The 14,642-nt window shown below is 34.1% G+C and overlaps 2 protein-coding genes across 9 annotated transcripts; one reads left to right on the top strand and one right to left on the bottom strand.

Annotated features, from left to right (window-relative positions):
• Positions 1 to 6,149: 6,149 nt before the first annotated feature.
• Positions 6,150 to 9,124, top strand: LOC129290689 (uncharacterized). 2 transcript variants are annotated; one of them, XM_054927567.1, is made up of 4 exons: positions 6,150 to 6,385; positions 6,586 to 6,732; positions 6,838 to 7,008; positions 8,695 to 9,124. In XM_054927567.1, the coding sequence occupies exons 2-4, from the start codon at positions 6,619 to 6,621 to the stop codon at positions 8,788 to 8,790; spliced, it is 381 nt and encodes a 126-aa protein (XP_054783542.1). In that variant the 5' UTR covers positions 6,150 to 6,385; positions 6,586 to 6,618; the 3' UTR covers positions 8,791 to 9,124. The 2 variants fall into 2 exon arrangements, with proteins under 2 accessions (XP_054783542.1, XP_054783543.1); XM_054927568.1 differs by having other exon boundaries at positions 6,158 to 6,385; positions 6,838 to 6,928.
• Positions 9,125 to 9,707: 583 nt separating this feature from the next.
• LOC129290688 (probable serine/threonine-protein kinase WNK10) lies at positions 9,708 to 14,375 on the bottom strand. 7 transcript variants are annotated; one of them, XM_054927566.1, is made up of 8 exons: positions 13,582 to 14,372; positions 13,306 to 13,434; positions 12,694 to 12,731; positions 12,382 to 12,609; positions 12,070 to 12,290; positions 11,823 to 11,980; positions 11,313 to 11,715; positions 9,708 to 11,104 (listed from the first exon to the last, which is right to left on the bottom strand). In XM_054927566.1, the coding sequence occupies exons 4-8, from the start codon at positions 12,465 to 12,467 to the stop codon at positions 10,224 to 10,226; spliced, it is 1,749 nt and encodes a 582-aa protein (XP_054783541.1). In that variant the 5' UTR covers positions 12,468 to 12,609; positions 12,694 to 12,731; positions 13,306 to 13,434; positions 13,582 to 14,372; the 3' UTR covers positions 9,708 to 10,223. The 7 variants fall into 7 exon arrangements, with proteins under 7 accessions (XP_054783541.1, XP_054783538.1, XP_054783540.1 ...); XM_054927563.1 differs by having other exon boundaries at positions 12,382 to 12,603; positions 12,694 to 13,434; positions 13,582 to 14,375; XM_054927565.1 differs by lacking the exon at positions 13,306 to 13,434 and having other exon boundaries at positions 12,382 to 12,603; positions 13,582 to 14,375.
• Between the last annotated feature and the right edge of the window lie 267 nt (positions 14,376 to 14,642).

Below are 14,642 nucleotides of genomic sequence, written 5' to 3'. Positions count from 1 at the left end.
AAGTATGAGATATCAATTTGTACTTAAAATAACTGAAAATAAGGTTTAAAAAGAATCAAAGTGACATAATCAAAGGGATGCACTATGCCTTACGAAACTTGCGCCTAGCCAGTTCCTCTATATGCCATGCTATAATGCAAGACCTAACAACCAATAGCTATCAAATGATAGTTTTGGGGCTGAACTTTCAGCATGCTTCAAAATTTGATGAACTAGCTAATAACAATGGTTTCACTCCTAACTTATTTCATATTAAAAAGTTGGATATTCAAATGCACTTAAACCATATATTCACACTTAACAACAATTAGGGTGTCCCAAACTTAATAAATGTGCCAAAAGTGCAATTCAACATTTAGAATATACTCAATAAACCTAAAACCACCTATACAACACACCACAGCATACTAACAACACGCATATCACAATTTCAACCTTCAATCCCTTGATCTAAAAAACAACATGTAACATCTCAATTTAAATTTTAATAGTTAATTTGGGTTAATAGAAATTTTGAAAAATATTTAGAGGTAAATAAATTAGTAGGAGATGATTATTAAATCTAACTTCGGCTATAATTATAAATAAAAAATAAAAAAAATAAAATAAATAAATATTATTAAATTATTATTATTATATAAAAAAAAGAAAAGGTATTAAAAAAAAGGAAACGAAGAAGAAGAAGAAAGTTTGGCTTCCTCTTTCGGCGTCCGTGCAATCATTGTATATAATAATAATATAAAAAAAAGGGAGAGAGAGAAAAGAATAAATAATAAAAAAAATGTGGGACCCACTGAATTTTTATAAAAACTCACCTGTTCTTTCGTTTCTTCATTCATTCCTTCGTGCGCGCTGAGGCAGAGAGAATGCGAGTCGTCGGTGTGAAATATCTAAATTTTTAAGGTAAGAGTTTTTAATAGGATATTTAGGGTGTGATTTTAAGCTTTTCAAGACTAAGTAAGTGTTCTAAAAATTTTTCTTAGTCATCCTTCTTCTTTGGTTTCTGAGTTTGTAGTGGTAGAAAATTTAAGATCTGGAAGAGGGATGAATTTATGTTGAATAAATATGGTTTTTGAGGTTGTCAGTAGTATAATAAATGTTCTAGAGTATAAATTTGTTGATGATCTTTGAATTTATGGCTTATGGATCAAATTCTAAACTAGATCTGAAAATATATGTTGATTTATTGAGGTTTAGATGATTATTTGGGATGAGAAATGAATTATTATGGCTATAGGATTATGATTCTAAGCTAGAGACTCAATTTTTAATTTTTGGATATTTTAGGTGCGAATTTATAAAATAAAAAGAAAATTTTGATAATAGAAATTAGTTTAAAATTTGATTTTTAGATTATTAATGTTTATTGATAATTAAAAGAGGAGTTAAAAATTTTACTTAATAGTATTAACTATAGATTTGTATTAAGATTGAGATTAGAAATTATGTTATATTTTTAATTCTATTATTAGAATTATTTTATTAGTTTCAAAAATTGAAACTAATATTTATAAATAATATGTTATTTGTAGATTGTATTACTGGTGAAGATTGTGGTAAGAGAGAAATTTTAAGGAATAATTTATTGAAAAAGCCACAAGGTAACCATGCTTTTAATTTGTGATTTGTGTTACTTCATGTTAATTCGGTGATTATTGAGAAAATTATAAATTTTGTAATATTATATAATTGTGCAATATTATTATGAATTTATTTGATTATTGTGGGAGGTGTTGGGAGAATTGCTATTGTTGTTGTATTTATGTGCCACGTGGTACGCCCCTATTGGAGCTCAATAGGTGGCTTGTAAGGGCTCGGGTTAATCTACCTTTGGCCGGGTAATTTAGCATCGAGTGAGGGTTACGGCTCGAGGTTAATGGAGGGATATAAGGATGGTTGTTTGTGTGTATTGTAATATTTTTTATATTTGTTGAAATTATATTATTTTTAATTCTCACTTAGTAAGCACACACTTAACTGTTTGTATACACTATCATAAATTGGCTTTGGTTACTGGGACTTTTGAGTCTCATTATGTGGTTAACAATTTTCAGGAGAAGAGCCACGAGTGACACGTGGAGGAGTCCCAGAGGCTTAGTGGCATAGATCCACTGTCTCTTTTGGGTATTTAATTTATGATTTATAATGTGTTATATTGTCAATATTAAGGCTTTTTGTTTATTGTCAATTATATGAATATATAAATGTAATCATGCCTTTCAAACTATTTCTATTTTTGGTACAATTTGGATGACTGTAATTTTAATATTTGGTTTACTTTGGATTGGTTAAAATGGCATGATTATAAGGCCAAATAACTGGCTTATGTTGAAAATTAACTAAATTGCTTATTTTACTTGTTGGGAGTATAAGGATGGACAAATGTGATTTAGCCTAATGGCATGTGAGAGGTAAAAATTTATCTGAAATGTTATAGTGTGTGAGTTGAAGCCAATTATAAAATATTTTATATTGAAATTATTGATATAAGAATGTGTTGGGTGGCTGTAACCCAATTATGGTTGAGTTAAATTATTTTTAAAAAAAAAATTTGGTGTGTTACACAACAAAGGGAGGTATTTCACATAAATTTTGAATAAAATTATTTACAACCATCATGCAACCATTGACATATTTACACTAGTATTTTAGCCTTGCCTAGATAATACAGTTCATATCCCATAATCTAGGGCTGAAAATATAACTTTCCAACTCAACATGTAAGTAGTGCAAGTATTCATATTAATCAAAATATGAACTACCAATTAGCATTATCAATTTAAATTACATATATTCAAGATAAATCACTAGAGGCTTATAATAGGAAATCAAGTTCCTATGTCTCTAGAGCTTTCCTTTTATTTTGTCTGGAACTAGTACTTGTAAAATTTTAAATAGAGGGGTAAGTATAACTACTGAATAATTCAAGTACATCTAATCGATGCACAAACAAGTCAATTCATTATAGAAATGCAAAGTGGGCATAATAAATGCATACACACATTTCATCACATATCATCTTAGTCACAATCTTAACAAAGGTTTACCCCTCAATGCTAACACACTTCCAAAGCTATTGTTAAGCTCAGATGGTACACAAAATGATTAATTTATAATTAATCATATCAAACACCATTAATACCGTCATAATTATACTTCTAATTCCCAATTCCAACACTTAAACTACCTAAAACTCACAACCACAAGTATTTACTCACACCCATTAGATGCATTAGCTTCCATTAACTCCAACTAACTTCATTACACTTAATAAATACCATTAATGGCTGCCAACCTCACCCAACAATCATAGTTAATGCCATTTTTATCCATGAATGAGGACCCATCTACAAGAGATTATTAAATTATCAAACCTAGATTTAGATAGTTTAAACAACTTCTAATTGACTCTATTTGCGTCAATGAGTTTGGACCCAAAACCCTTAAAGTTTGAAAATCAACTCCTTATATCAAGCTCGTATTTAAAAACTAGTTAAAGAGGACGATGAGAGGTATAGACCAACTTGAATCACTCCCAAAAGCTTCAAAAATCAAACCCTAACAGAGCGAGACTCGTGCTCTTCGTCCTCTCTCTCTCTCTCTCTTTCTTTCTTCTATTTTAGTGAGTCAAACTCATGTTGTTAATCCTGAAATTTAGCCATTCACATGGCCGATGGTACAAATAAGGCTTACTCATGTTTTTCTCTCTAATTGGGCCTAAGTGGCCTAATTTTGCTTCAAACCTATCCAAAGGCTGTGGACAAGGCCTAATAGGTTCATTAGCCCCCTCTCGCCATCCTCTAACCCTTACAGTATTAAATTTATTCAATTCTCTACTATTACATTAATTAATTAGTGAGTTAATTTTTAGTATGCTACACAATGCTCCACCTTGTCAACAGCTCTTTAACCTTAATGCCCGAATCATTACTTATTGCTTAAATCCTAGTGTAGTCCTTGAAGCATGTTCCTCACTCTATCTATCCTTTCAATATCCTCTAAAAAGTTAATTTGTTCGTCACACTCACCAGAAAGACCTCCGATTGCTATTCCCCTCTCACCTAGCAAATGCAAGAAAAGGGACCATTGAAACCTTCATACCACTACTGCACAATAATAATTATATCATCTTATACTATTAATCATGCATGCATGATAAAACTTTTTTCAAATAAGTATATAAATCTTTAATTAATAAATACATTCATCCTACTTATTGCCTTACAAAATTTAATGCATTTTTAATGGAATCTCACCCAAATAAATTAGTTAATTATTTTTAAAATTAATATCATCTTTTCATATTTACCATCATTTAATAGAGTGTTTAACTTAAAAATAGATATAAAATAATTTATTTATTAAGGAAATTTTCAAAAAAAACACATTAATTACACTTAAAAACACTAAAAAAATACTTACATTTTTAAATAGAAGGAGTATTTTTTTATTGCTCATATGTATCCTTCTAATGGCTAGTTGAGACATGATCTGACACTAAATTTTCTTCTAAATGTGACATCTCTTCTAACATGTGTACATTATAAGAGACTAATATTCTTAAACTCAACTCTAATTTGTATATTGATATATAGAAAAACAAGTATGATATCTCATATATTTTAACTTATATATATATATACAACAACAACAACAACAATAAGCCTTTATCCCACTAGGTGGGGGCTACATGGATTGCAAGACGCCATTGTGCTCTATCATTTATTAAGCTTTTAGAAATATTATTAATTAAGAGATCACGTTCAACAACTTCCAAGAGTGTTCTCTTAGGCCTTCCTCTACCTCTCTTAATTGGACTCAAAGTTATATGTTCCACTCTTCTCACTGGTGCCTCCCTTGGTCTTCTTTGTACATGCCCAAACCATCTCAACCGATTTTCTACCATTTTTTCCTCAATAGGTGCCACCCTCACTTTTTCACGTATGTGCTCATTTCGAATTTTATCTTTACGTATATGTCCGCACATCCATCGTAACATTCTCATCTCTGCTACTCCAACTTTATGCTCTTGCTGTCCCGTTAGAGCCCAGCATTCACTACTATATAACATTGCCGGTCTGATAGCAGTACGATAAAACTTTCCTTTAAGTTTATTAGGCACCTTACGGTCACAAATAACTCCTTTAGCTTTTCTCCAATTAAACCACCCAGCTTGAATTTTATGTGAAATATCTCCACTGATTTCGCCATCATTTTGAATAATGGCTCCCAAATATCTAAACTTTTCCACTTGAGGTATAATTTGATCTCCCAATTTCACTTCCAAATTATTTTCGAATAGTCCTTTACCAAATTTACAATATAAATATTCCGTCTTACTTTTACTCAGACGAAAACCTTTCGACTCCAATGTCCTCCTCCATAACTCAAGTTTGCAATTAACCTCTTCTCTTGTCTCTGCTATAAGAACTATATCATCCGCGAAGAGCATACATTTCGGGATTTCCTCTTGAATATGTTCCGTCAAAATATTTAAAATCAAGTTGAACAAATAAGGACTCAGAGATGATCCCTGATGTAGTCCAATCTTTATAGGAAAATCCTTTGTTTGACCACTAGGCGTTCTTATACTAGTTTTTACCCCCTCATACATATCTTGTATGGCTTTAATATAAGCAATCCGTACTCCCTTTTTTTCCAACGCTTTCCAAAGCACTTCTCTTGGTATACGGTCATAAGCTTTTTCCAAATCAATAAAAACTATGTGTAGATATTTATCTTTACAACGATACTTTTCCATTAATCCCCTTAGTAGATAAATCGCCTCTGTAGTTGATCTACCTGGCATAAAACCAAATTGATTCTCAAAAATACTTGTCTCCAATCTCAACCTGTGCTCAATTACTTTCTCCCACAATTTCATTGTGTGGCTCATGAGTTTAATCCCTCTATAGTTAGTACAATTCTGAATATCTCCTTTATTTTTATAAATAAGAATTAATGTACTTCTCCTCCACTCATCAGGTATTTTCTTGGACCTATATATGAATATAATCCTTTTTTAAAAAAAATAAGAATGAACTCAAGAATATATTAATAGTGCCAATTGTGGAATATGTAAAAGAAAAATACTCGTCCTTTATTTTTTATTTTTTTGGGCCAACGAGGAAATAACTCTTATTAAACTTTGATCACCCTCGCCGACAAATCCGGAGTTCAGATTAAGGTAGCCCCAGTCTCTGGTGAATGTGACGGCGGCGACGCTGTATCCAGACAGCGGAGTGGCCACAAAACCAGATGTATTTTGTTGGCCGACTCTTACTCTCATACTAAGCTGCGCTGTTGAACACTGCTTTAGGGAAACAGTTCAAATAATTTTCTCGCCTCAAAAATCATCTTCCTCCTCAGTTTGTGCATTATTCTGGTAAGCACTCGATTAATCGATAATCTAGCAATTTACCCATCTTTCCTTTTTCGTTGTTATCATTATTATTATATGCAAATTTATTTTTAGGTAATATCTAGTACTTGGGTTTAATTTTGTTACACCATAACTTTTTATTTTGTGTGGGAAGTTATTTGTTATGGTTACTTCACTTTTGTTAATTGAAAAAACCAATGCAGTGGGAGTGTTTCTGCAAGAGGCTTATATAGAAGATGGAGTTCTGTCCGACTTGTGGCACCCTGTTGCAGTACGAATTGCCCTATATGTGTCGCCCTTCAAGATTCTTTTGTCCTACTTGCCCATATGTTTGCTACGTCGAGAATAAGGTATGGGTTCAAGAGCTATGTCTCAGGAAAATTTTCCTCTCTATATATACACATACAATGCATTGTTAGATTCTTCTTTTGTGGTTTCATCTTTGCACTCTGCAGGTAAAGATAAAGAGAAAGCACCGTTTAGTGAGAAAAGAGATAGAACCTGTTATCTCCCAAGATGACATGAAGGGTGCACCCACGGCTGATGGTACATATTTTCCCACTCCTCCCTCGTTTTCTCCCCCTACAGGATTGGAATTTCTTTTTCCCTCAGCTCCTTTTGGATTGGTTAGTTGGATAATCAGTAGTTTTTAGTGATGATTTTTTCAAAAAATGTTTGCTTACTAGTCATACCAGTTTGTTGATCCTTGATCGGTGCAAATTATACTGCTCCTGTTTCCTTTATTTTTTTGGATGAAACTCTACTATCTTGTTGTCATGCCATTTTTAGAATGAAAAAGCTTTAGTGCTGATATTTATATTTTTTTCTATCAGCTTTTCCAGTTAAAACGTGATAGGTTGTAATTTTATAATAACAACATGATAAGTTTATATTTTGTTACTATTAAAAAATGGATGCACTTATTATGTTTTGATTGAAAGATTGGAAGTAAAGATATAGGAAACTGCACCTAAATCTAATGCTTTATATAATTAATCTTTGGAGATTTATATTGTGGGAATTTACTCTTGAGCATGGACCTTCTTGTGGGGTGACTGCAATGCAATGTCTGGTACCATGACTTAAGTTGTCGTTAAGATGTGAACCTTATAACCTTGGAGTAATCAAACTTAGATGTAAAATTACTTCTGAGAACTAGGCTACTGTAAGTTGTGTTCTGGCTTGGTTTCATGCTGAGACCTTATAATCTTGGCGCTTCTCTTAATTGAACTTAGATGTAAAATTACTTCTTTGAACTAGGCTATTTTAAGTTGTGCTCTGGCTTGGTTTCGTGCTGAAACATGAACGGAAGTGATCTAACTAATTCTTCAGATTCTTGACTCAGCTAGGCACACAGATTGTGTTCAGTTGTGTTAGTATGAATACGTTGCTAATAACTTTTCAGTGGATTTTTGTTGATTCATCAGGAGCTTCATTTTTTCTTCTGATTTTGGGGAGGAAAGTGAGTTGATTCTGAATCATCTTCTTGACATGATTAGGCTAAAAAGAAATTACTTGATTCAGATGCTGCATAAACAGTCGCTGCATGATAAAATAGTTTATTTATAATTTTTTTTTTTAATGAACATGAGGTCGGTCTAGAATTATAAAATAGTCCACCCTTGTTCTAAACGGTGTTCTGATAACCCCATTTACACTGATGTGGTTTGTTTCCTTAATTAATGAGGACAAGCAAGAACAGAAGCTGAAGGTACACAAATCAAAGTTGTGGAGTGGACCAAAATATATTGTTAAAATTTGAAATTGCTTTTGGAGGGTGTCCTGTTGTTGGATGCTAAGATACTCTACGAGGAGTTCTAATGATTGATTTCACTTATCATTCTGGACAAACTAAGAGGGTGTAGTTTTAATGCGTGTCATGTCAAAGTCATGGAGTACAACAAGATATATGATTAAAATTGTCACTGTAGTGGGATTTGTATTGTTAGCTAAACTTTTGGGTTGTATCTGCTCAGGATTATTCTAAATTTGAAGATTGAAATAAATTCCTTGAACCAGCAGCACGGGACTGTTCTAATTTTAGCTAGGAAGCTCTAGACTAGAGTAATAGTTCATAAATTTGATTGCATGATATTTGTTAGCTTGATTATAGTTTTGGGCAAGGAACAAGTACACAATTTTTTGGGCCAGGAGGAAACGGTAGACAATAAAATAAGTTAATTATTATTGTTTTTATTGACCCTTGTTTTTATATTGAGCATGTCTAAGGGGTGATGCTACCATATTGTTCTTGCTTGTTCATTTTTCTTCTTATATCTTCGTTTTCTTTTCTCACTCCTCTTTTCTGGCAGTCCCATGCCCAAAATGCAATCATGATAAAGCTGCTTACACAGAATTTCAGACTCGATCAGCTGATGAGCCAGCAACCATATTCTACATGTGCTTGAATGAGAAGTGCAGACACCAATGGCGTGATGGCTAATTCTCTAGCAAGCTTACTCATCGATCCAAGAATTTTCAGAGTTCCTTTTGATTTTCATCTTAAGTTGCGCAATTAGAAAAATCATTCCTTACAATCAGCATAATATATTCCTTTGAGGCGTACGAGTCTTTCTTGACCTATATTATTCTCAGTAGTTTCTCAGTTGCAGTATGTGTTAGAAATGTTAACCTCACAAACATTGGGTCCGAAGTACGGATTCAATTCGGCCATAGACCAACACCAAAAATTGAACTATCAACTTGGTTTTGCAAAATGAAAGACCTGTTCGTTTAGTGAAATTGAATTTTGGTTGGATTGAATTTACTTTACGCATTTTAAGTGATTTTTTTCCGTATGTTTTTATCTATCAAGTATTCATTTATTTTTGAAATTGCTTATTTGGGTTTTTTGCGATAATTAATCTTGAAACCATAGAGAAAGAACTTCTCAAGATCATATCATGGCTGTCTTGATGTGATCTTCAATCAGCACAAAAAAAAAACATTATTAGTATAATTTTGTTAGGTTTTAATGGACTAAGCTAGGTTAAACTGAATGGAACCAATGGAACTAATTTTGAAATGTTTTAACAAATTTAATTTTGACTGAATTTATTTTTTTAAATTTTATTTGTTTTATATGGATATTGTTCAGTTCAAATCAGTTCAAGTTTAGTTTTCAAGTATTTCTATAACAAAGGCACATTCTGATCCTTCCGGCTAGTTGTTAATCTCTGCATTCCACCAACCAATAATCCCTTTGCACATTTAGGGGGCGAACCTTTTTATCTTAAGTTGTTAGTATATGTTTTCCTACCAGTACAAGAGAAAGAGCAAGTCAATGTGGTTGGTAAGGGAAGGAGTGAGGAGAAAGAAGGGAATGTGAGGAAGTAAGACATGGAGCAAGTTTCCCTTATCAAATGAATTCCCTTAGATACAATGCGTTACATTACAATGCTGACAAAGAATTAAAAGAATGTACTTGCATTTATAACTAATAGCGAATCATTTTCAAAGGTTCAGTATATAAAGACAAATTGCGAACATCGTCCTGTACGTACAACTTTTGAAAATTTCTCCGAAGTTAGGAAATAATTTTAAACTTCAGAGAAAAAAAAAAAAAAACACAAGAGCCACATCCAACTGGAGTTAGATCCCTTCAATTGATTGAAAGAATTATGTGAGAAGAACGAAGAGAATGGGGTTGGGACCCTTACGGAGGTAGATATGATCCCCTTATCTCTTATTTCTTTCACTTCATCCTTGATTAATTGAGAGAATCCAAATCCAAGCTACATTCAATATGCAGTGTTTTGCAAGTATAATGAACTTCACAACAACAAAATGACTTCAGCCAGTGAAAGAAAAACTGAAAAAGGGTCAGCGAACCACTGCAAGGTCAATGAACAGCCAATTTCTTCTTAGCCATCCATCTCTTTTTGATGTGATCCAAATGCGCCAACTTCCTTCTAGAAAGTTCTTGAAATTGTTCATGATAGAAAGCCTCAATTGCATCAATTTCCAACTTTAGCTCAGACTCTGCGTTCTCCTCTGCCAAAGACAAAGAAGAACAGCTGCTTGTCAAGCTAAAAGCATGACATGTGCCATCAAATGGTGGGATCGTTTCATTCTTTGTAAAGTTGTTTATCACAATGCCTTCCCGGACACTACTATCTGTTGTTCTCTGCAATTTGCGAGCCTCAAGATATGTATCCCTAAGGTCTAGTTCAGAGATAGACCAATTCAAGGATTTAGAGCTCCCATTTAAATCGAGAAAGTTGTCTATTTTTATAGACAAATCTTTAGCAAGTAGCACCGAGGTTGTGGATCCTTGTGAATATTGATATTCCAAGTCAGCCAAAGTGGGAGAAGAATTACACTCCCCATGCAAAGTAGCATTATTAACAGTGTCGACTAGTAAAAAGCCCTCCTCAGGTGTAACCTCACCTTTTTGATCATCAATATTCAGCCCTAACACATCATCTTGGTAAATAACTAATCCAGCAGGATCACTAGCTAGGATGGAATCCCATAGACTTGTTTTGGTTTGGCCATCTACCAGTGTTGAAGACCCATCATCGAGGCTTATTCCTTCACTTGAGGAGTAATCAGATGAAGGTTTCCAGCCAGGTAGAAGCTTTGTTATCAAATGATCAATAAGCTCAGCAATTAAGGTCACATCATGTTCTGCTAGCTCTAGTTGTTCAACCATCTCTGAGGCCACTGAGACTGCAGTGTCTGAATCAAGATAAAAGAGAAAATGTATATTCTTAACTCGACCTGCAAGTATAAGAATGTCAGATCATTGCCATATAGATTATGAAAAATATAGCATAACATAACCTTAACCCCAGTTCATGCATTCTTCAATCCCCCCTCAGCCACACAGAGAGAGAGAGAGAGAGAGAGAGAGATTGATAGATTCACACACACACACACACACACACACACACACACACACACACACAGAGGAGGAGCATATACTGACCAGAGGAATTTGCAATACGCAAGGTCAATGATGCAGATTTATCATCATTTTTTGTCCCTTTCAACTTAAATTCATTCTCCTTAGATGTCCTCTGGAGTTCTAGAACTGGAGATTGGGGACTTCCACAGTTGCTTTCAGCATAGGTACTCACAGAAATCTGTTTATAGTCAGGATCTATGTCCATAGATAAAGGACCAGACCTGGACAAATCTATAGATCTTGGAGTTTGATGAGGCAACTGTAAAGGATCTCGGGCTGGATTCTTTGGATTCTCAACTTGCAGAAATGGGTCATTGAGAAGCTCTTCTGCAGACAATCTATGAGATGCCGGAACCAAACATTTTTCAATAAACTCTCTAATTTGGGGGTCATTCACCCTATTAAGAGAAGCAGGCTTGATACCCTGCAGTAGGAGGCATCAGAACATTGGATGCTAATGAAGTGGTTCAAATAGTAAGCATCTAAATGTAATCAATAGCATTAGGAATTTCTAGTGCTTAACATACATACAGAGGTAACTTTCTTATAGATTTGAGCTGGATTTTTGCATTCGCTATAAGGATACTCAAAAGTAACCATCTCAAATATGCACATCCCAAAAGAATAGATGTCAACAAGCTCATTGTATTCCTCTTCATAAAGCTCAGGAGCCATAAATTCAGGAGTCCCTTAATCACAAGAACAAAACAACAAATTGAGTACTCCTAGAAGATTTAGGATGATGAAAATCTCACAGTTAAAGAGAGCAACATCTTACCAATGACACTTCGAGCAACTGGTTGTTGCATCACTGTTGCCAAGCCTAGGTCTCCTATCTTAATTTCTCCGTGGTTTCCATTCACAAAGATGTTGTCACATTTCAAGTCTCTATGAATAATAGGAGGCTTGTGACTGTGAATGTAGGCTAAACCTTGGAGAATCTGCCTAGCCCAACCTTTGATGGCCTTCATGTCAACATTTTTATGCTTCCTACGGTATCTGTTAGCCAAGAAGTGTACTATTATTTCAAATGCAAATATAACAGTAGAACAACTTAAGGGAAAGCAAGAAATCTGACAGAGCAACATACTGTCTTAAAGTTCCAGACGTGAAGAGCTCAGTAATCATGTTAACAGTTTTGTTCTTATCATCAACCCAAGAATGATAGAACTTCATAATATTTTCATGTTTCAAAGACTTCAATATGTGAACTTCAGAGTATAGTTTTGCTAGATCAACTGCTGATTGTAGAACATCATCAATCCTTACTTGGTTCCAAGCAACTTCGATTCCATCAACTTCATCAAAGGCCCTATAACTACCAATGAGAGAAAGATTAGAGGTAACATAAAGTAACAACAATAATTCAACAATAATAAGAGATAAGATATCAGTATCATACACAGTCTTGAAAGCACCCTTGCCTAAGACTTCATTGTACTGCAATAAGAGAGAGAGAGAGAGAGAGATTAAAATAAAATAATATAATATAGAAAGACTAGGTGAATATAGAATTGAAAAAATTTCCTTGTAAAGGAGTGAGCAGATTGTCATCAACCCTAGCTATGCTTTAGGCAAAGGCATTCCTTGAAGATGCCTCATCAAGGTTTCTTTATATAAATTTTGAATCTTGGACACAAGCTCCAAGCCTTTTGAAATTTCATTGGGGCTAACACAATCGATAAAATGTGTAGTTCGTAAACGTAGAAATTGAACATAAATTATCTTTCAGGTTTAAACAAGAAACATTTAAGTAAATATTACCTTCAGCAAAATAATATCAAGCTCTACATTAGCAGCCCTAATTTTAGAATGATGGAAATTATGCATTCTGGCATATTATATAGATCGTGCAGTTATTTAAACCAAAAGCTCAACTTATTTCCCTTGCAATATATTTTTGCGAATGCTAGCTTGGGATAACATGCTAACAAATAAAAGATAGAAAACTTTCCTCTTGTAATAATCCAAACAAGTATCATAGATATGTGTCGACCCCTGTAGATCAACGTACTCATATTCACCATAATGTTCAATTGTAGTTCCTAGGCATCAACATTTTAAAAACGTAGTCGCATTGTGTCTGAGGAAGTGCCATCCAGAATTCTAAAAGCCTTGGTATCTTGTATCCATTTCCTTGCTTCTAAGACACCAATACAACATAATCATGATTCATCACTCAGAGTTGAAGCTTATCTATTATTTACAAACACCATCCCCAAAAGTTATCATACACTAGAGCAAACTAAATTGAAAAACATATAATGAAGAATATGCATGGCCTTCATACCCGGATATATCGGCCAGTTGGATCTTTCTCAGCAAAATCCTCCTCGAATTTAGAAGGATCCTTTGTACCTGTTCCATCATTTTCTGGCAATGCTAATTCAACCCCATAATCCATTTTGCTCTCAGAACCTAATAGCTATAAGATTTGTTCACTTTTGGTTCTTTTATTGTTATTGTTTTTCGAATTGATCACAAACTTCGCTGATCAACCCCAATTGGAACGAAAGAACAATGACCCCCAAAGAAATCTGGGGATGCGATGCTAGAAAAATCGAATGCCGAAGGGATCGACATTCGAACACAATGGTAGGAGGCAATGAACCTGAATCCAAAACCCTACCATCCATATCATAGCAAAAACTCATCCTCAAACAAAACCCAAAATTATCTTCCTATCGAAATCCATATTTAACACGACCAACCCTAAGTCTCAAAGAAACCCTCACACGAAGAACAAAACTTTACAAGTGGGTTACAATTACAACATCTCTAAGAGGAAAAGAAAAAGTGGGTTACAATTACAACATCTCTGAAAGGGGAAGGAAAAGTTAAAAAAAGCTTTAGGTGGGAACGTGTTATGATGGGGGAGAGAAAGAAGCAGGTGAGAAGGAGAGAAATCCGAACTGATTCGGGGTGGGAAGCGAGAGAGAAGGATGGAACAAACAATTGTATGGTGATGTTGTTGGAAGCCTTCTGGAGAATTCATATATTTATAGCCTTTGGTGCGGGAAGAAGAGAGAGAACGTTAGTTCGAACGGTTGGAGACATTTCCTCAGTCGGATTCAAAGATTTCGAACTGATAAATAACAATTCAACAGGACATGATTAAAAGTAAAGGTGTTCAAAATCGATCCAAATCGAAAGGATCGATCCAAACCAATTCAAACCGACAAAAACCGATCAAAACCGAACAACAATCAGGTCCGCTTCGGTTTTTATGATATAAAAACCGATTGGTTCAGTTCAAGTTCGGTTTTGAGTACAAGAAACCGAACCAAACCGAACCAAACTTGATTAAAAAAATTCTATTTATTTATTTGTAAAATATATAACCATTTATTT

The sequence above is a fragment of the Prosopis cineraria genome, unplaced genomic scaffold (genome assembly GCF_029017545.1).
Source record: "Prosopis cineraria cultivar Desert tree isolate PC_DT_omini unplaced genomic scaffold, ASM2901754v1 PC13, whole genome shotgun sequence".
Classification (NCBI taxonomy): domain Eukaryota; kingdom Viridiplantae; phylum Streptophyta; class Magnoliopsida; order Fabales; family Fabaceae; genus Prosopis; species Prosopis cineraria.
This window is presented reverse-complemented; position numbering and strand designations above follow the sequence as displayed.